At 40.9% G+C, this 23257-nt stretch overlaps 1 protein-coding gene across 3 annotated transcripts in view; it reads right to left on the reverse strand.

Annotated features, from left to right (window-relative positions):
* Positions 1-23257, reverse strand: part of MPPED2 (metallophosphoesterase domain containing 2) — a 173807-nt gene that overhangs the window by 123505 nt on the left and 27045 nt on the right. For all 3 annotated transcript variants that reach the window (XM_029208467.1, XM_029208468.1, XM_029208469.1), the window contains exon 3: positions 1026-1207. In XM_029208467.1, coding sequence (XP_029064300.1) covers positions 1026-1207 — 182 coding nt within the window. The remainder of the gene's footprint in view (positions 1-1025; positions 1208-23257) is intronic.

The raw sequence follows: 23257 nt of genomic DNA on the forward strand, positions 1-23257 counted from the left end.
ATGTGCAAGGTCACAGGAAAACTCAAAATAGTTATGTTATAGTTAGGCTCATTGTTTTTAAAATATTTTCACTGTTTTTAATGAATATTGTTTTCCATTAACACATATATTTTATCACTTAATCAATTATTTTAAAATGTCTCAAACCCTGCTTTAGTTTGATGGAAAAATGAATTTTCAAGTTTCTCCTTAAATCTCCTGAGTAATTTTTGTTGGCTGACACATTATTCATGACATTATTCTTGCGGAGTGATTTTTACTCTTTACTATGTAATTCTTATACTCCTTTCCCTCACCTAAGAGGATTCTAAAAAAGATCTGTCATCTAATCTCGCTATGAAAAACCCCATGACTGCCTTGTAATGCTAATATTTGGCAACTGCCTGACCCAGGAGCCAATATTTTTCCCGTAACCCCGACCCACGGGTGCCTCTACAGAAACCACAAAGTTGCTATTACCTTTTCACAGAGTGGAGGGTGGTTTCGTATTCCAAATTTTTGGAGCTTTACAGCAGGACATTTTATCTTTTTAGGGGTCTTAGGATACCCTTCTGGTTCACTTGGGAAAGCTGCCCCCAAGCAGCCCTGTGCTAGGACCCTCCCTTTATATAAGGGCTTTTACATCCTCCTTCATTCCTTAGAAATGGTCTCTTACTAGTAGGTCTTCACTTATAATATCTGGGAAGGATTGCAGAGCCAATGAATTAAAAATATGATTCTACGTCTCATGTGTGCCAATGAATGCCCTCATTAAAGCAGAATGAGTGAGATGAGATTGGTTTCAAAGCTTTCCATCCCTTTGCCCCAGAGCCACCGAGGCCAGGCACTGAAAGGATGCACAGTAAAATTAAATATCTAAAAATTCATCTTTAATTAACAGAATTGGATTAAAGCTAGACACCACCGCATTTCATACGAGAAATGGCTGAGCTAGCTTCCAAGTGCTCTAATTCAATTAGGACGCAGTGAGTGACACTCGGACGGGAAAGGTTAATTGGGGGCGCCAGAACGCAATCATTCCTTACCTAACCAGTCATTAAACTTCTTAACCTCTGAGGGCAGTCCCAGCTCGGTGAAATCGCCTGTGTGGAGAAGGATGTCCCCATAAGGCATCTGGATACCATCTGTTCTGGAGTGTGTGTCTGAGATGCAGACAAACCGCGTGTGGCCCGCTGGTTTTGGAGTGTCATATGGGATGGGGTCGACCCTAAAGTAGACATAACAGATCCCATAACAGTTAAACATATTAGAACCCTCGTAATTGTCATCGCACATACACATTGACTGTTATCCGTGAACACACCCAGATAAACCGATGCAAAGACAGAGGGGCCCATTGTAACAAGGAACACTTCTGGGTGCAAAGGAGACATCATCTCCCGTCTACAAACCCACTGGGCAAATTCAAAAAGTCTTACTTACCTGGTGGGAAAATTAAAAGCCCAGACTATCTTACACGTAGAGTCAGAAATAACTCAGGAAATTGAGAGAGTGATTCATGGTGAAGTTTAGGGATATCGAACCCAACTGGGGAAGTAAAATGATGCTCTTTCCTCTCTCATCAAGCTCCAATTGATCCCACTACTCATTAGGAAATGGATATAACTAATTTATTCCTCCTTAAACCTGCATAACTTAAGCAATGAACTAATTTATGAAGAACATTCTGCACATGCTTTGCCAACTGAGATGTGAAGAGTCATAGTACTTGTATTTAATTTCCTTTCTAGAACCATTCAACACCTTTTATCTTCTTGTTTTCGCAGGGAGATTCACACATCAAATTGTGGGCACTGAAGGTGATGCCGAAGTTACAGGGCTTTTTAAATAAAACACTGGATGTTCCAACAACTCTGTCCAGCTCCTTCTTTACCACCATGAATTATCTGCTGTCCCAGTTACACCTTAGGTTACTTGGAATGCTCAAATGCCTTGGGCAAAGATTCTATTCAGTACAAATAGTAAACCTTTTAATGGGTGTGTATAGATCTACATATGCATTAATATATGTTCAGTTTTAGAGACCTAAGCACTGTGAAATTACCACTAGGGCACAAGAATCAAAAGGCAAAATGATCCACCCGAAGCAAAGAAAGTGAAACAGAACATTCTCATTTAATTGAGTGTAACAAAGTGTGCTAAATAAACTTGGTAAAGAAATGCAAATCTGACTCTTCAAGCATACAGTTTTAATTATTTAAGGGGTTTAGAGCAGAGTTAAGGGTGCTTTAACTATACTAACTCTACACTGACAGCTTCCTGTAATTTCTCTGCAGGAAGGTACACTTACTTTGGATTATGGATGAAAAGAAGCAGTTACCAATGCAACGAAAAGGTCACAAGAGAAGCAAATACGCAATGTGGAGATGAGAGTGTAAAACGTTAAATAAGGAACAACATTTCATATCACCGCCCCACCCTGGGTCATTAAAATGCAGCAAAGGACATAAGGAAAGCTCAGCACAAGATTCCCTGTACATGTTGCCTCTAAAGCCTGTTTAATTTTTTGTTCCTTTTTCCACTTTTTAAAAAAGAAACAATCTATTTGAACAATGGCAATTTTCGTGAAGGAAATAAAGACATCAGTATACAACCTGGATAGTACTGCATTTCTTTAATGGTTAATCTTTTAATTTTATTTTATCTTTGTCAGAGAAGAAAGTAAGGAAAAAGAAAGGAGAGCTGGAAGAAGAAAGAAAGGACGGAGGGACTGTGAACTGGTGAACGCAGCGAGTCTCATTGGAAACCCAAAAAAAAAGTTTAACTTCTGCAAAAAAACAAAAAGGATTTTTTCCTGAAAAGGTTAGAAACTAACAGTGCTGTTATCACGGAGAAAATTCACTAATCCACTGAGATCTCATGAGTAACCTGGAAACCCTCATGATTATATCCAATGTTGATTTTTTAAATATATATAAGGACTTCCCTGGTGGTCCAGTGGCTAAGAGTCTGCACTCCCAATGCAGGGGGCCCAGGTTCGATCCCTGGTCAGGGAACTAGATCCCACATGCCGCAACTAAGAGTTCACATGCCACAACTAAAAGACCCACATGATGCAACTAAAGATCTCACATGCGGCAATGAAGATCCCGTGTACCGCAACTAAGACCCAGCACAGCCAAATAAATAAATAAAAATAAATAAATATTTAAAATAAAATATATATAAAAATGTTTGTCTGCCTTTCCATTACTGAGACTCTATTATACTCGGTCTCAGTGATTCTAATTGTATCAATTGATATTGCCTATCTTCTTTTTTTTTTTTTTTTTTTGCGGTACGCCGGCTTCTCACCGCTGCCGCCCCTCCCGCTGCGGAGCACAGGCTCCGGACACTCAGGCCCAGCAGCCACGGCTCACGGGCCCAGCCGCTCCGCGGTATGTGGGATCCTCCCGGACCGGGGCACGAACCTGTGTCCCCTGCATCGGCAGGCAGACTCTCAACCACTGCGCCACCAGGGAAGCCCCTATATTGCCTATCTTCTAAAAGTAGTTTTCCCAGGGAATGAAGAACTGTTCCCTGCCGCAGCAGGCTGTGTCACCCTCTGAAAGTGATACGTAATATTCTATTCTTATACCTAAAGTTAAGATACTCGCCAGATTGGGACTGTGCACATGTATACTGAAACAACCAACATCTGAATGAAACCACTGGACTTTATATGAATAAAGTCAATATTTATATATCTTTATTTTCCAGTTCAGTTCTCATCCTGATGGTAAAGCATAGACAATCCCGTTTCTTTCTTTCCACAACTCAGCTAAGCTATGGGCACAACTACTGCATAAAAATCCTTTAGGAGTCCATCTGAATTTATCAGAGGGACATCAGGGTCATCATTTTGAATTTATAAAGCAGAAAGGAGCACAGATATATGCTATGAACCTCTTCAGCTTAGAGAAGTGAATCATCATGTGGTACATGATATGTTTTTTAGCTCTCTGCTGGGAGATCACTTTCTATGACTATTGAAACACCAGTCAAATTTTTGAGTGGCTTCAACATCCTTCCCCATCTTCCTGCCTCCTCCAGAGAAACACTCAAATGTCCAACATCATTAACAGTGAAATAAAGGCCAAGGGATAAAAAAAAAAAAGAGGGGAGAGGAAGAAGGAAGAAAAATGTGTCTTGTCAGCTTTCAGCTGAAATAAAACAATGAGTCAGAGGGACACAGGAGGGCTGAGAGGGCCCACCCATCAACACCACCAACCTGATGTCATCAAAGAGAGACAATTAGTAGATGTTGGGGAGAGATATGGAGGGTTGACTCAAGGTAGAAGATTGGGGAATTGGGGGATATAAAGATGCAGATACAGAATTTACATACATCCCCTGACCCAGAGACACTGATGTTCTTTGTTACGCACAGGACTAAGTACAGGAAGACAAGATGGTGCAGCCTGTCAGAGCCACACTGAATAACATGACAAATATTACCTGGGGGGTCATAGGAAGGAAGGCATTTCCACCCAAAGGCATTCAGAGCTGAAAATAAGATATCTAGTAGAGTAGGCAAGTTGCCATGGATATAATGAAAGTTGAGACAACCCTAGGGAAACGACTATTTCCAAATTGGGCATTAGGCAAACGCCTTGAAAAAGGCAAGACAGCCAAACATTTTCCTGTGAAAGCAAGTTTAAGGGAGACCCTGACTGCTATGGGCAGATCTACCTGTTCACATTGTGGGAAGACCCTCCCGCTGCATTTTCCTTCTTAGTTAACAGCCTTACCGCTTATGCTGCTGACTTCTCACATGACCTAACATTTCCCCTAGGGAATCATGTCAAATATCCTAGCAAGTGAGTCTCTTACCAAGGCAATCTAACCCCCAGAGCTAGATTCAAATAGCAGACTGAGATTTGCACGTACATCTGAGTACACCCAGGGGAAAACAAGATGACATGGGAAGATGAGAAGAAAACACAGCATCATAAAATCCCAGAGCTGGACAAAACCTTAGGGAGCATCGGGTTCAATTCTTCATATGAAGCTTGAATCTCCTCTATCCCTTCCCTGCCTAGCTGACATAAATTTTCTCTCCAGCGTTTCCAGAGAAGGGGAGCTCCTGAGTCCCCTCTCCTCCCCCAGGGCAGCCCATTCTGGTTATTGATAGCTCTACTTGCTAGAAAGTTTCCGATCCAGAAACTCTGAGAAAGCTGAGCGTGGTCCAAAGTGACTTGGCCTGGAGCCTGAAGACTGAGTAACAATTTGGCCGAGCTATTTGTTTCAGGCAAGTTATTTCATTCTTTTAGCCTCAATTTTCTCCTCATCTGTAAAATGGGAATAATAATGCCTAGTCTATTATATTACTATAAGGATATAAATTGTCAGGCACTAGATTGGCACACAGCACATGCTCTGAAAGTAAAGATGCAGAATGACGTAAGGGTGGGGGCATGTTTGGCTATAAAGCCAGACAATCTGGCTCTGAATCCCACTCCACATTTATTAACAGTGTGACACCAAGCAATGTGCTTAATTCCTGTGCCTTGGTTTCCTTACCAATAAAATGAGTATACAAATAGTACCTGCCATGAGGTACTCACAGGACTGCCATGAGGATGAGAAAGAATAATGTACAAATAGTGTACTCAAGAATAATGTACTTAGAACAGTGCCTGACACACAGCAGACAATAAATGCTAGGGTTTTTGGTTTGTTTTTTTTTTTTAATTCAGTGGTAGTATTTTTACTACTATTAGTAGTAGTAGTTAGTTTCTCTGACCTCCATCTCTCCTTCTGTTCCAAGGAGATAATAACAGCTACCACACAACTTGGTGAAATTAAAGGAGATCACACGAACAACAGCCAGCACAGCGCTGGGCACATAATCCACAGTCAAGAAAAACATTCACTTCCTTCCTGTCACTTCCTTCTTAATCCTAGTTCTGCACTCTGAAATAGCAAAGGAGAATTCAGTCCCTTTTCCGTTTGACAATTCTTCAAATATTTGAGGACATGTATTACAATCCCCTGAAATCTTCCCTAACCTAGTGGAGCGGCCACATTTTCTTTAATTTTTCCTTGCGTGATAGGATGTCAAGCGTCCCCAGAATCCTAGTGATCTCCTGAATACAATCTGATTGGTCAGAACCCCCCCCCATCTATAGTGTCAGAATTCATGGGCCACGTGGATTCATGGGCCAGTGAGCTATTTATCCAAGACAAATGCTAGTACAGGCGATGGAGAACCAACAGAGCTGGACGCCCTGGAGGACGTTCCTAGGGGAGGCCTGAGTTAACATCTTAAATGGTTTTCCAATTAAGTCTCCAGGTTTTGTGCCAAGCCTCAAATCTTGTTCTTAAAGCTTGATTGTCAAATGTTTATATATCCCATGGCCTATTCAAACAAATAAAACATTCTCATTTATTCCATCTTGACCCATTAGAGTTTTTTACCCATAAAAAACTAATATGATAATATTATTGCTTACACTACGGAATCCTCTTCTGGCCATATTTGATATTTTTTCCAATAACAAATGTACACAGTGTTGCAAGTCCTATTGACAGATCTTCAGAAAAGCTGTAATCATGTGGTTTGTTATGACGTGGATTTCTTCTTTAGGCCAAGAGTGCAGTAAAAGCCTATTGTACACAATTAGCTTATAATTCAGCGTCAGGGTAGACTATAACCCTTACAAAACATTTGAACAGGATTTCTATGTATTTATCATCCCCCATTCCACTTGAAAACCCCAATGTTGTGCTTATGTATTCCACTGACTTTAAAAAGTTTTCGAATGTGACATTAAAGCTTTCATTTTTACCCTGAAAATTCAGATGGCATCAGAGTTAAAATTAGGTTTGTGATGTTACACCATCCTCCCTAGACATAAGAATTCAGTCCCTTCTCCACCTGACTGTTTGATAAAGATATGCAAAACCTGCCAGCAAAACAATGAATAAATAAATACCAGGCTTAAGTTAGTACAGTGACAGAATTTTTAGATTGGAAGGGCTTCAGAGATGATCTAATCCTGTGTTTCTCTTCTTTGAATATCCTCTTCACAGTTTTTGCCTTTCTGTGTATACTATTACTTAATTTTTGTTAAGCGTCTTACAGCTTTTACACAATTTTTTTTTAGTTTTGCCCTAAACAGTATCATCTATGAAGTCATGACGTGGATACACGTTGTATTTTTCAATGACACGTTAAAAGAAATACGTAAGTACTAAAATTTTTTCAGGTTTGTCTACTCTACAGAACTAGAACTCAAGTTTTCTAACTTCCAATTCACTTCTCTTTCTACCAACTTAATTTTGGAACCTAAAAATATACCTGCACTTGGAGAAAAAGATGATAAAAATTATAAAATGAGAGCAAATCAACCACCTAAACTCTTGTAGCCATTAATATCTAGAGAGACTGCTCAAAATTATTTGAATTAATTGTCAAAACTATCCAAGTTTTAGGGCTCCATACACTGACACCCTCAATTCTTATGTACATTATCCAGTTGAATGAAGTCTCTTAAAACTTCAAAAACCACACGTTATAGTTCATAGGGAAAATAAGCAATATAAAATTTGATTTTTAGAATATTGGTAAAGATAAAGAGTGTTCCTCATTCTCAGAGATGTCAAGTCAGACTGATTGTGAATGTTTCCAAATACAGGTGTCATTAGAGGGGCTACTTTAGTTGAGAGACAAGCCTCATTAAAAAGAGCTATGGTTGTGGTGTCCAGGGCCTTCCTATGCCCCAACTACATTGGTCATCAATTAGCTATGTGACCCTGGGCAAGTCACTTTCCCTCCTATAGCCTCTGTTCTTCAAGTATGAAAAGAGGGGCAGGACCAAATGATGCCCAGATGACTAGCTGCTTCGTTCCTACACCACTAGGAATCTGTGCAAGACCTCAGAAACAAGTCAGTCTTGCAAGCAGCTTAAAAAAGCATGTTCTTTCTCTTTGCAATTTTACTTTCTGGCCTCCAGACAATGCAAAGGTGAACACAGTCCAGATCCATCCAAATATAATCAGTATTAGCCAGACCTTACATATAAAGACAAGTGAAACTGCAATTTAGGGCCATAGATGGAGCTCCCAGGTATTTCTAGTGTAAAAGAGAACAAATAAGCCAGAATTCCAGTTACCACAATAAAACAAAAATTAAAGGATGTGGGATTTAAATAGTTCCTTCAGAAACGGGGCTGTTCTTGTTTTGCTACAACTCTGAGCTGGTAAAACTCTCCCAATTTAGCCATCATGCCCCAGAACAGTAACGGTGCTGAAACACAGTAAGGAAGCATAACAGAACCAGATGCATAAATATACTCACATTTGTACCGAGGGCACTGCTTTCCTTTAACTGCTGAACTGCTGTATCAGCACTGTTCTACTACCAACTAATTAGAGCTAACAAAGCCCACTGCACGGAGTGTGTCTCGTGTCTCATCTATTTTCTCCTAGTACAAAAGTACAGCACTGACATTCAATGAATATTAAGTGGTAACAATTTAATTCTTCACGCACTGCACGCAATAGGAATTCCTGGTCCTTCTGTTGGTCCCACTGGAGGGGTTTTGGTGCCCGTCAGGCTAGCTACTGTAGGAGCCACTGAAGCCTCTCAGATGGCATATGGTTGGGTCATAAGTATCCCACTGGAGATGTGTTGTCTGGGGTTAAATGTTTCCTATTCTTTTAACCTAACAACCAGGTTAATCGGCTTACACTTCTGGATACTGGCCTTGCAGTTGAAAAAAAAAAAGGCACGTGACACTGTACTGAAGGCCTGTCATTCCACACAGTCAGTCAGTAAGGTGGTCAGTCAGTAACGATTTCTTAAGCATCTACCTACGTGCCAGGTGCTATGGCAAGTTCTGGAAGACAAAGAAGCAACAAGGGTGTTTCCTTTAAGGATTCTGCAGTTGGTCTGTCAGTTCACGACAGGCATACCTCAGAGAGATTGTGGGTTCGATTCCAGACCACCACAATAAAGCGAATATCACAAGAATTTTTTTGGTTTCCCCGTGCATATACAAGTTATGTTTACACTATACTTTATAAAGCGTGCAATAGCATTATACCTAAAAATTTTTTAAAAATGTACATCTTTAACTTAAAAAAATGTGTATTGCTAAAAAATGCTGTCATCTGAGCTTCAGTGAGCTGTGATCTTTTTGCTTGGTGGAGGGTCCTGCCTTGATGCTGATGGCTGTTGACTGATCACGATAGTGGCTGCTGAAGGCTGGAGTGTGGCTGTGGCAATTTCTTAAAATAAGACAACAATGAAGTTTGTCGCATCTACTGATTCTTCCTTTCACAAATAATTTCTCTGTAGTATGCAATGCTTGATAGCATTTTATCCACAGTAAGACTTCTTTCAAAACTGGAGTCAGTCCTCTCAAACCCTGCCACTGTTTTAATCAACTAAGTTTATATGACATTCTAAATCCTCTGTTGTCATTTCAACAGTCTTTACAGCATGTTCACCACGAGTAGACTCCATCTCAATAAACCATTTCCTCTGCTCATCCATAAGAAGCAACTCTTCATCCATTAAAGTTTTATCATGAAATTGCAGCAATTCAGTCACATCTTCAGGCTCCACTTCTAATTCTAGTTCTCTTGGTATTTCCTCATATGCAGTTACTTCCTCCACTGAAGTCTTGAACCTCTCAAAGTCATCCATGAAGGTTGGAATCCACTTCTTCTAAACTCTTGTTACTGTTAATATTTTTACCTCTTCTCATGAAACACAAGTGTTCTTAATGGCATCTAGAACAGTGAATCCTTTCCAGAAGGTTTTCAATTTACTTTGCCCAAATCCATGACAGGAATCACTATCTGTGGCAGCTACAGCCATACAAAATGTATTTCTTCCAATGACTCCTTGATCCACAAACTTGAATGGATGCTGTGTTAGCAGGCATGAAAACAACATGAATCTCGTTGGGCATTTCCATCAGAGCTCTTGGCAGACCAGGTGCATTGTCAATGAGCAGTCATATTCTGAAAAGAAGGTTTGGTTTTGTTTTGTTTCTGAGCAGTAGGTCTCAACACTGGGGTTAAAATATTCAGTAAACCATGTTATAAACATATGTGCTGTCATCCAAGCTTTGTTGTTCTATTTATAGAGCACAGGGAGAGTAGATTTAGTATAATTCTTAAGGGCCCTAGGATTTTTGGAATGCTAAAGGAGCACTGGCTTCAACTCAAAGTCACCACTTGCATCAGCCCCTGCCAAGAGAGTCAGCCTGTCCTTTGAAGGTTGAAGTCAGGCATTGACTTCTCCTCTCTAGCTATGGAAACCCTAGATGGTGTTTCTTCCAATATAAGGCTGTTTCACCTACACTGAAAATCTGTTGTTTAGTGCAGCCACCTTCATTAGTTATCTCAGCTAGATCTTCTGGATAACTTGTGGCAGTTTCTGCATCAGCACTTGCTGCTTCACCTTGTACCTTTGTGTTATGGAGACATCTTTCCTTAAGCTTCACGAACCAACATTTGCTAGCTCCAAACTTTTCTTCTGTGACTTCCTTACCTCTCTCAGCCATCACAGAATTAAAGAGGGTTAGGGCCTTGCTCTGGATTAGGCTTTCGCTTAAAGGAAAGCGAAAGCCTAATCTTGCTGGTTGGATCTTCTATCCAGACCACTCAGCAATAAGGCTGTTACACTTTCTTATCATTCATGTATTCAGTGGAATAGCACTTTTCAATTCTTTCAAGAATTTTTCTTTGCATTCACAACTTGGCTAAGTGTTTGGTGCAAGAGGCTTAGCTTTCAGCCTATCTTGATTTTCGACATGCCTTCCTCACTAAGCTTAATCACTCCTAGCTTTTTATTTGAAGTGAGAGACGTGCGACTCTTCCTTTCACTTGAACACTTAGAGGCCATTGCAGGGTTACTAACTGTTGTAATTTCAATACTGTTGTGTCTCAGGGAATAGGGAGACCAGAGGAGGAGAGAAAAGGGGAATGGCTGGTTGGTGGAGCAGTCAGAATACACAAAACATTTATCAATTAAGTTCCTTGTCTTATACGGGGCATGGTTTGTGGCGCGCCATAACAATTACAATAGTTACATCAAAGATCACTGATCACAGATCACTATGACAAGTATAATAATAATGAAAAAGTTTGAAACATTGTATGAATTACCAAAATCTGACACAGAGACACAAAGTCACCAAATGCTGCTGGAAAATTGGTGCCAATAGACTTGCTCAACGCAGGGTTGCCACAAACCACCAATTTGTAAAGAACACAGTATCTGCAAAGCGCAATAAAGTGAAGCACAATAAAACTAGGTATGCCTGTCTTCAACAAATGTTTATTGGCCTGCCTGATTCCTGCTCAGTCATTTAGTTATTTCACAGGCATTTGTTAAGCGCCTTCTCTGAACCATAGATTGTGCTAAGCGCTGGGGAGACAGCTAAAGCCAAGTCCCAGATGGTCTCTGCGATATGTAAACAGGTGATTTATGAAACAATTTGCAAAGTACTATAATCAAGAATGTGCATGGTACTGTGGGGTAAAGGAGAAAATGCCTGGCATTGCTTGAGGGCTAGGAAGGACAGGGGACATTACAGTGGGCATGGAATACAAGGTAGAGTGTCAATTTCAAATGCCTGGGACAAAGGATCTTAGGCTCAGAAAGAAGAGGCATGAGAGTGGCCTAAAACTGGAATTTGAATTGGGATTTAAACAAGCACAGGACTTGGAAAGTCAGGCAGAAAAGAAGGGCTGTCCAGGGAACAGTGGGCACTGCGTGCAAACACTTAGCTTACTCAGGGACCTGTGAGTAAAGAGGCATGGCCAGAGCACAGTCGCTGTGTCAATGAGCAGTGGGAGGTTTGAAAGGCTGGTGGCATTGGGGATCACACCACAGAGAGCCAGACTGTGGGACCTGAACCAGTCCTGGAGGCTGTGGGAAACTTCCTCCTCCTTCACTCATTGAAAGGTGCAAGGGGCCACAAAGAAAGCTGGCTTTAGGAAAACTGATGTGGCCCCTGCAGGATGTGAGGGGGATGGGGATGGGGTTGGGGGCGCATTAAAGGAAAGGAGGCTGACTTGAAATTAACTGTAAAAATCTAGGCGTATGATGATAAAGCCAAGCCCAGTGAAAACAGAAAGGAGAGGATATGAAGGAAAGGCAATAGAAACCTGATGATAGGGCTTCCCTGGTGGCGCAGTGGTTGAGAATCTGCCTGCCAATGCAGGGGACACGGGTTCGAGCCCTGGTCTGGGAGGATCCCACATGCCGCGGAGCAACTAGGCCCGTGAGCCACAACTACGGAGCCTGCGCGTCTGGAGCCTGTGCTCTGCAACAAGAGAGTCCGTAATAGTGAGAGGGCCGCGCACCGCGATGAAGAGTGGCCCCCACTTGCCACAACTAGAGAAAGCCCTCGCACAGAAACGAAGACCCAACACAGCAAAAATAAATAAATAAATAACTAAATAACTAAACTCCTACCCCCAACATCTTCTTTAAAAAAAAAGAAACCTGATGATATTACAAACAGAAATTATCATGAGTATACTGTAAACGAGGACTGGAGAAGTAGTCAAAAATGAACTACAACATCCTACATGATTACAGCTCCTGTAGCTTCATCCTGTCCCCATTTTTTATCACTAGTCTTATGCTACAGACTGAGTGTCTGTGTCCTGCCCTAAAATTCATATGTTGAAGCCCTAATACGATAGTATTTGGAGGTGGAGCCTTTGGGAGGTAACTAGGTCAAGAGGGTGGAACCCTCATGAATGGAATTTGTGGCCTTATAAAAAGAGACACAAGAAAGATGACCTTGACAGAGCAAGAAGGCAGCCATCTACAAGCCAGGAAGGGGGCTCTCACCAGGAACTAAATTGGCTGGCACCTTGATTGTAGGCTTCCCAGCCTCTGGAATCATAAGAAATAAATGTTTGTTGTTTAAGCCACCCAGTGTATAGTATTTGTGATACCAGCTGACTAAGACATCTGGATACTGACATTGAATTTTTTGGCTGAAAATAACGATGGTAATGATGAGGAGCAACAGCAACACTTTTCACTTCAAAGCCAGGTGTGTGATGCCTTTCATCTGGGCAGTGTTCATTTAATCCCTACAGCAGGTAGGCCCTGTCTTTCTCCCATTTTATACACGAGAAACCTGAGACTCAGATTAAGCAGAGGCACAAGGCCAGTAGGTGGCCCTGTCCCAAGCTGACTGCTCAGTGTCTGCTCTGTCATCCGCCAGCTTACAACCTCCTCTTACACAACACAACACACAGAGATATAAGAGCAGATTCTGTCCTAAAATGGGGCACACATTTTTTAAATTAATAATTAATCATTACAATTCCAACCTCAAGAACAAAATATGGGTCATTTTTGAACACTGGATCCACCTGAAAACATGTCTTCAACTGGCTCAGTCCAGTAGAAAGAATGTTAAGAGACATTAAAAAACACAACCATTTACTTTTTAAATGTTGGGGGGATATTCATGAGAAGATGTTGTATCTAACTGATCAAAAGGGGTTTTTTCTTGTATTAAAACTCTGCCAAAGGAAACCAAATTCTATTGTGTTTTTCTACTTCCCAACTCATCAAAGCCAAGTTTTCCAAGTCTTAATGTCTCACAAGTAGCTGTTAATGGAATTCATTATTTAGTTAATTGCGCTTATCAGAAGTGCAGGTAACTTCATATTTGCATGGCTAATGGGCCTTCTTTAAAGTGTGTAGCCAGATGTTGGGTTTAAATGGTCCTTAATGTTTTTTCCAACTTTGGGTTGAGTTTATTGACTTACTTTCAAAATATCAGTTGTCCCTAAGGCAGAAAGACCATTTTTAGCTACATATGGGACATCACGTAAGTCCATTTCAAGACAACTGCTTATTTGTAAGGCAATTTAACATGATGCCAACATCTAAAGACCTTTCAAAATTAATCCAATACAATAATTTTCAGACTCAATATATGTTACTCTGGAGACTGATTGGTGACAATGAGAGAACTTTTTTACCTTACATCTTTATCTTCTGCTGAAATAGCTAGTCTACTATTCAACCATAGAAATTACATAATTCCCACACAATGGTAGAATCAATAGAGGACTACTTCCCTCTCCAGCAGTGAGTACTTACTACCTTGGGTAGAGTATTTCACAGTTTACATTTCCCCATGGTTATCTCAGGGTTGGTGTATCCAAGGTACAGACGTGGTGGGTAACTTGCCCATGATCACCCGGCTAGTACGTGATAGAGAAAACATTAAAATCTAGGTCTGACTGCATATCCAGTAGTCGATTTACTTTGAATAATAACAAAGAGAAATGCCCTCTCCCATGTTACAACTTCAGCTTACCACTGGCTAACCTCTGCCCAGGTTTCCCTGTTGAGTGACATTGGCAAGGTCTACCAATAGGTGTGACTAGCAATTAGTCCTTCACCCCAAGCTTCTGAGTTAGCCATTTTAATCATTTAGTCCAGGGTCAGCAAGCTGTAGCCCAAAGGCAAAATCCAGCCCAGTGCATGTTTTTAGAAAGAAAGTTTTACTGGAACACAATTATATTATTTGTTTAAATATTATTATGGCTGCTTTTGAGCTACAACAGCAGAGTTTCACAGTTGTGACAGATGCCATATGGCCTGCAAAGCCTAAAATATTTACTATCTGGACCTTAACAGGAAAGTCTGTCCACTCCTGATTTTGTCACTCAACATTTATTAAGCAACAACTACATGACACTTCATTACTACTAATAATACCTGAAATTTAGTAGTATCTACTATGTGCCAGGGGCTTTTCCTGTATTATTACATTTAATCCCCTCAAGATCTTTCTCTGCAGGATTCATGTGTGTGTACACGCACACACCTGCCAAGCATGTGAACTTTTTTGTATTCCTTCCAAATTTTATTCAAGGTCACACAAGTAAGCTTGGTACTTTGGATTCAGAGCCTATCTAAACCACGAGCTTCTGCCCTTTGCTATGGAATACTGTTTCTCAAAGGTATAGGGAAAAATTTAAGACTGGAGTGAGCATCCTTTTCATGGAATGATAAAGCCTCCAGGCATTATCTGATCCCACAGGGATATAGGCCTTAGTCTGTGGGCTATTATACAACTTTGTAACTTGTAGATAAGTGAAGGCAATGCAAATAATTCTTATCTACAGATGCAAATAAATTCTGTCCAGTGGATGTTCAATTGACTCCCCCCCTCCAGTTTTGCATCCATTTGTGAATTCATTTCAACCTTCTTTTATTCCATATAAATTTGTGGTCCTCTTATAAATCTGTTATAACAAATTTCTTGGTTCCCTTGTTTATTAATGAGGTATATAAAATTTTTAACAAGTATTCATTTTATATCTGGGTGAGAGTCAGAATTTTTAAGAATTATTCTTTTACAAGGGTTGTCATTTTTACCATCTTGAACCTCACATTTTTGCTGGGGAGGGCATACATACCAAACTGTAATTGATGTGACCATAAATCACATATATCTATGTAGGTCCAGGAGTCAGTTATGTCACTTAGAGAATAACAAGGCATGGGTTTAGGCCATGGCTCTGTCTCTGCCTAGCTTTGAGACCCTGGACAAGTTATTAAATTTCTCAAAGCCTCAGGTGTCTCATCTGTAAACTGGGGATAATAATAGTAGTTGCCTCATAAAGTTGACACGAAGATTAAATGACAGTTGCTTATAAAGGGACTGGTGCATATGAAGTGCTCATTAAGCGTTAGCCATCATTATTGAGAGTCTTCCAAGAAAAGGACTGATGGAAGGATTAGTTCTATTTGGGGATGGGGAGGTCTTCACAAAGTGGGTATATTTTATCTGCGTCTTGAAGGGGCAGTAGGAGATCACCAAGCAGAGAGCTACGGTAATGTCATTCAACATAAAAGGAACACTATATTAAAAAAGAGAGAGAGAGAGGTAGGAAGGTGAGGAAGTGAGTCAGAGGGCTGAATTTACAGGAAGGTAATTCCCTGGTAGACACTGCATTTCTAAGGTGACCTAAACTTTCCTAAATTTGTTAAAGCTTGTACTTCTCTACTTCACAGTGGTGTAAGGATTGCTAAGTCGGAATGCATTATCCAGATTCCAGTTTTCACAAAATCTGGACAACAAATCATCATGACTACAGTTATGACTACTCACCCAGTCCAGGTACCCATCAGGAACAAGTGGTTATTTTATTCCAAACTTTATAAAAACAACAAAAGGTACTAACCAAGACTGACTGAGCCCAAAGTACAGGCCACATTTTACAGAGGCCAAACTTTATACAATGTACTTTTAACAGTTAGCTTACATTCAGTGCAAACACACACACACACACACACACACACACACACACACAATCTCCTAAACACCCAAGGAGATAACACACAAATCCAATTACACCGTAGTCCTTATCCTGGCCAGATCCAATTTCTTTCAGCACCTGGTTATATGTCATTTCTACATTCTTTTATTGGTCTCATGATAGTTCACATATAAAATCACCCTGTTCTATTTCAAATCAGTGACTTTCCTGGATACTTTGGATAGGGAATAAACTTCAGCTAATTCTCAGGTCTGTGTCAACATTTGCAAAAGTTTACAAGAAAGTCTTCCTCCACCTTGTTTTCATAATACTGTCTGCTCCTTTTCACGCCTGCATATACCCATTCAAATGCTAAACTGTAGAGGGCGGTTATCTGAGGTGTGCATTCCACAAAACTGCCTATTGTAGTGCCCTACCGGTCTGCTAAGACTGAGGCATGTCAGCTATCTCTTTCTGCTAGAGCAATGATGGATAAGATGAAAAGGAAGTTGGGCCACTTTAGTTTTCTGGAAAAAAGATAACTTCCTCAAAAAACCTTTGCCTTTTAAAAAAAAGAAGGAAAAAAAAAACCTTACAGGTACTGCCTGTACCCTATCAGATACCATCCCACCCCCAATCTCTGGAGGTTCTGCTGTGTGATTGTTTCAAGCTCTCTTCCTCATGAAGAGGTGACCACGTGATCACTGCCGTCTATAAAGGCTGAAGTGAGTGTACTTAGCTAAAGGGCATTGCAATAATTTTTCTCTTCCACGTGAGAAAGTTAGCCTTGCAAATTCTCTGGCTCACTGCCTGTTTTTAAATCATCTTTTAGGGAGGGGTGGCCAAGGGGGCATGTTAAGTTCCAACCAGTCCCCTTCTCACTCCCATATCAATTGCTCTTGAAAATAACAACAATAACAATAATAATAATTAAAAGATGGTAGTCCCGATCAAGCCTTCAGATTTGCTTTCCAGGCAGTGCTAAAGACTTGATATTTTAATAGGCAATGCCTCCAAATGCCCGTTGTAGGAACGCAGTCTTGGCTGACAGATTAAACTTGATTAAGGTTGGAGCTGGCACTGTTGTGTACAGACGTGATTCCTGTTGGAATCTAGGGTGAGTGGTAGCCTGAGAAAGTCACTGAGAGCATTTATAACCCCCAACTACAAATAGTTTCTGATTCCAAAGAAATTACTGTGTCTTTCCCACCCATGTTGTAGCATGTCACCATACTGGCAAACACAGTAAGAATCATGAACCCATCTCAATAAGGGCAGCGGGACTGGAAATATAATTTCTCTTAATTTCTCTTTGTCCTGTAGCAAACACTTAAGAGTCAGGACAAACAGAGAGTAATTAAAATGTTTGCTACGGGACCTGCAGCCGGGCAGGGATTTGAGAGTAGCCAGGAATTTTGATGTGAGTTTGCCAAAGCAAAACTTCTCTGAGTGTGCCTGGCAATTTAGCACATAGATAATTTTTATAAATTGGTCTGAGGGGGTATGGACCAGCTTGCACATATCTACACTTGATGCTTCCACAGCTTGCCAGGCTGAAGAAATGGGCTGTTTTGTTCTTTTTCTCACTCTCAAGTGAAAGAGTAAACTTGGCCAGGTCTGTCAGAGAGTTCCCTAATAACCAAAGGCCCAGCCCTCACTGGAGAAAATATGCAATAAGGCTTCCCACAATGTCCAGGTCGGGGCTGGCTTTTTCTTGATAAGAGGTCACAAGACAGGCGAATCTGTGAATAATGCTGCTGGGTTTCTGGATTAAAGCTTTTTTTCACAGGAGACTGAGTATAACTTACTCAACTTGTTCTCTGCAAAATGAACTCCTGTGGGAAGTTCCAGTTACAACCTAAACTCAAGTCAACTACTTTGCCCCTTCTGATCTGCTTACTGTTCCCTTCATCTTTAACTTGTATGTTGGTACAGCCCTTCACACTTTTTCCAAAAGCTGCTTCATGTATAATCTGATTTCATCCTCACCTTGTAGGTAAAAAAGACAGTGTTATTATTGCCATTGGGGCCGAAGATCCAGACGGGTTGAGGGGCTTGCTCACGACCACTGTTAGCAGCAGAACTGGCTCCAGGTTCCATGATTCCCAGCTCCCAGTAACAAAAATAATGGCTCCCATCAGTGAATGCCAGGCATTGGGCACTGTGCCTGAATTTTATGAATATTACTTCCTCTATTCCTTGCAAGAACCCTATAAGGTGGGTATTATTAATCCCATTTTACAAATAAGAAATACTGGGTTAATGAGGATAAGTGATCTCCCCAAGGTCAGAGATGCCATAAATGGTGAAGCCTCAATTACAAGAGGTGTCTGTCCAACTCCTGGCTTATTCACCATTACACTGCCTCCCAGTCCAGTACTTTTTTTCTATACAAATCCAATGTTAAATTGAAGAAATACAAGTTTTCTCTAGATCTGAAGATTTCAAATATTAGGTATAACTTTTAAACACCTAATAAGCTTCTGAAATTCGAGTTTTGTCCACTTGGTTATTGTCCAACAGAAAATACCTTGAAAACCATAAAGTGCTATCTGTCATCAGGTGTTCTGACTGGTCTAAATATCATTCACATCCATCTCTTAGTTCATTTAAAAGAAAAACAGGTAGTTGAATATAAATTTCTGCATGAAATTTACTAGAATCGCTCATAATACTTTATGAGCATAATAAGTTCTCGAGACAAACAGCATGGATCTAAATCCCAAATATACAAACGGACAATCTCTGGAATGTGGGCAAGTTATTGAATCTCGTACTTCAGCTTTTCCACATTTACATTAGGGGTAAAAATACCTCATAGAAATGTTGTGAGGAAGTAATGAGAACGCACTGAGTATGGTGTGAAGGACCAATAATCATCATAATTAGTATTGTTTTGTCATTATTTCTGTCTCTACAGAAATTTCTCAGGATAGCCCTAATTTCACTAGGATGACAAAACCCAATAGTCTGCTTAATGAATTATTCCAACTTTCTCTTCTATATGGATAATAAAGCAGCCTGCACCCTAAATGCGAAAGAACATACCAGTTTGTGACTCATAATTCAACCCTATCTCTTAAAATTATTATTCACCTAATACTATTAAAACTGCCAAGTCTTCTAGGTCATCTCAGTACTTGTGTCAAGTAGGTGTTATTTTACACAAAGTGATGTGTTAATTCAGTCAAATAAGAGTCACCTGAGAAACCAGAATCACAAAGGACAAGCAAATTTCCCTGATCCAGAAAGGCAAGTTTCCCCCAAATATGTGAAATTATTATTCTGCTGTTAAAAAAGCCTTTTCCTCCTAATTGGAAAATATACGCTCACTAAAGTCACAAATAACTAACATCAACAAAATTAAGAATATGTGTATACAAAGCAAAGAAAGATGAACCCAGCTTCATTTACCTAAGAATTGCTACTAGTAACATTTTGGTCTCTTTCCATTTCATCTTTTCACTACGCATTTTTTTTTTTTTGCGGTACGCGGGCCTCTCACTGTTGTGGCCTCTCCCGTTGCGCAGAACAGGCTCCGGACGCGCAGGCTCAGCGGCCATGGCTCACGCGCCCAGCCGCTCCGTGGCATGTGGGATCTTCCCGGACCGGGGCACAAACCTGTGTCCCCTGCATCGGCGGCAGGCGGACTCTCAACCACTGCGCCACCAGGGAAGCCCTCACTATGCATTTTTAAAACATAATTGGGATCATTCTGCATTCAAAATGTTATATTCGGGGATTTGGGGGCTCCACTTCAATCATTATAACATCAGCATTTTCAGTGTTACTGCAGACTCTTTATAAACGTTTTCACTGGCTGCAGGTTATTTCATGGGTTAGTTTTGTCGTAATTTTCTTAGCCGTTTCCCATTGCTGAACTCCCCCTAAAGGCTTTTAAGCTGTCAAGCCCAGACAAGATTTCTAGACACACAGCCCTAACACTGGGGCTGCCTGTGGTCATGAACTGGGCCATTTGGGGCACTAGCTATATAACTTCTCGCCATAAGTGAGAAACACCGTGAGTCCTACTCTTCAAATGCCAACAGACCAGGAGTTCAGTGATGTGTGAACCTCAAATGCCAATAGTTCTGGGAAAAAAAAATGACAGCAACTCCTCTAAGATAAATAAAATCATGTTCTGGACAGTCCTGGCCACCCACGGCGAGCCCAGGGACGAGCACAAACACCTCCCACCTGTGCGTTGCCTGCTCCAATGCAAACACAGGGCACATATGTATCTCCTTTCCTCTTCTTCCCCTACACAGTTTATTTCCAAAAATCACTGTTCCATCACCACTCAACACCATTTGCCGCCAACTGCACCATCAAACCTACTTTATAAAGTAAACTACCACGTTCCTTATATTGTCTTTCAGAAAAAAAAAAAAGAGAAAGAGAGAAAAGCAGAAAGGCAAGGCTTATGTAGTAAAAAAACAATGTAGGTCTTGCTTAGAGGTCAGAGAACACAATCATCTGGGCTCACTCACTACCTCCATGCTCACCCACGACCATCATCTTAAGATCCAATATTCAGTGCCATGCCTTTCAAATTTGGGAAGGATGGTGCGGTCTCAAGAAACAACTCGTGAGTTACATTTGCATTTCCTACAGTTAAAAAACAAACCAACACATATTTTTGTCTGAAGCATTTAAAGGTTAAGCAAAGAGAAGACAGCATTTCTTTCTGTAGATTTCTAGGCATGGCATCTGGAATTTTGAAAATCTTCATTGTTCCTGTTAAAAACAAGATCGAGACACAGGAAAGAAAGTACTTCAAGTTGAAAGTCAGGATGGCCTTGTGAAAAAGAATGGGCTTTGTAATAAGAAGAGCTGGGTTTGAATCCTGATTCAAGCCTCATGAAGGAAGGATCCATAGCCACTTCAGAGGGTTTTTTGAGTGTTAAATATGGTATCTACAACTCCAAGGACCACCTCTGGCACAGGTCTGTCTTACATTGTAAGGATTTCAGTATTACTGACAAGAAAAGGCTATACAGCAAGGAGGAAGCTGTCAGGTAGATTACACTGACCATTTTATGACCATAAATAATCAGAAACATAAATCAAAGACCTAGAGATTAAGAAATTGAGGACTACTCCTCCTTCTTTTTAACCTTATGAGGCAAACTAAGAACTAGAGAGAAAAAGCACACCCTTCTCAGACTTCTTGGCATGTCTTGGGGCACCTTAACTAACATAGGGTCCTCCAGGCATTTTATGAATTTCCCAACAAATACACAGCAAGGTTCCCTGTCCCCAAGCCAGTTCTCTCCCCAAGCCAGTTCTCTCCCCAGAGCTATGGCAGCTGCATGCTCACCACTCAGCTCAGTCCCAGGCCAGGGTTCTGGGCTGACTCTGACCAACCCTGACCATAGACGGCATCCAGAAAATCCTAATCCATTCCTCAAGCATCTCAGGGACAAGCCACTTTGGCATCTCCCTCTGCTTTGCTTTCCACTTCAGTTCTAGGAAATGAGCTTCTCCTCCTTCCTGCCATAAGCCTTTATAACCTACAAGTCCAGGGAACGCAATCCATTTGCCCTCACTCTGTTCCTTTAAGGCTGGGTTCCTATTTTAAAATTTCTTCCCCCGAACTCAAGATTATCCACTAGAGATTTGCCACCTCCTGCCACACCTTTGGGCTAGAAGATGCCGCACTTCTGCCTTCCCTTAAGCCTGGTCTCCCTTACATTAGTGCACTAGTATACACTCCTCAGAGTAACAGGCCCTCTCGTCCTTTCTAGACCTGCAGCTCACACCAACCCCAAAGCAGAGAGTCTCCGGGACTCCACAGCAATGCTGGACTGAACGATCTGGCCTCCTCCACCATCTTCCTCGATGCCATTGTGTACGACAGCAGAATTATCATCACCTATTTAACTCATTCCAGAGGACAAACCATTCTCACTCAACTGCATATTTCTTTTTTTCACTTTGGAATTTTCTTATTCTGCTCCATAGGAATGACGTGAGTCCAGGTCCTCTGACTTGGTCATTTGGCCATAACTCAAGTCACTTGGGAGTCCCATCACTCCAAACACCATCTCAATATTGTCACTCTCTGGCTTGTGTGACATCTAAAGATATACTTGATTTACAGGTGTTTTGGCAGTTTGGGGGACCTATACTACATCTTACAGATAAGAAAACAAGGCTGGAGAGACTTGTCCAATGTCAAAGTGTGAGTCAGCAGCCATTCTGAAACTAGAAGCTTGCTCAGGCCACTGATATGTTCTTAGATGAGTGTGTCTAAGAACCAGTGAAAGAAATAAAACCTTGACACACTTCTCTGGAATCTCAAATTCTTCATTTCGCTCAGTAAAAGGCCCAGTCTCCACATCGTTATTTCATACTTCCATATCAATGTGTTCTTTGAGGAAATCTCTGTCTTCCAAAGGCCCCCAAATGTACTTAGAGGTAGAGAAAATCTTTTCCTTCTTAAATGCTTATACTCAGTTTTGGGTGTTTAGCTGAATGGGTTAACAGTCTTAAGCATTCCTTCTGGAATTACATGACTTGTGAGTGTAATGTTTCCATTTGTACCTCTCTTTGCATTATCTTCCAATCCACGTAGCGTTTGAGTGGAAAGTCCAGGAATACAAGGAATTCTGAGTAACTTCAGACTAAAATCTTAGAACGCTTGAGATGCAAGGATCCTTGAAGACCATCTGCTCTAACCAGTATTAGTTCCATTTTAAGGATGAAGCCTACACCACTTGAGTCTCAATCCAATATGATTTTCTCCATGGATTCCCCCAGCCTCCTAATAATGAATTCCTCCATACTTGTGTTTCTATCTGAGAGAAAAAGTCATCCTAGGTCATGCTTCTCTACAGAGCCTCAATCAGTGGAACTATTCCAAAAATATGTTTGTGGATCGGGATTGTATTTACTTCATGCTTCTTCATGAAGAAGAAAACAGTCAAAATCCAAGTCTTTAATCTGTGGGTCTATCGCTGCCTCCTTGACAGACTAGCATGATGCATAGACTCAGGTAAACATGTTTCAC

Source organism: Monodon monoceros, unplaced genomic scaffold (genome assembly GCF_005190385.1).
Source record: "Monodon monoceros isolate NGI ecotype Baffin Bay Population unplaced genomic scaffold, NGI_Narwhal_1 Super_Scaffold_7, whole genome shotgun sequence".
NCBI lineage: Eukaryota > Metazoa > Chordata > Mammalia > Artiodactyla > Monodontidae > Monodon > Monodon monoceros.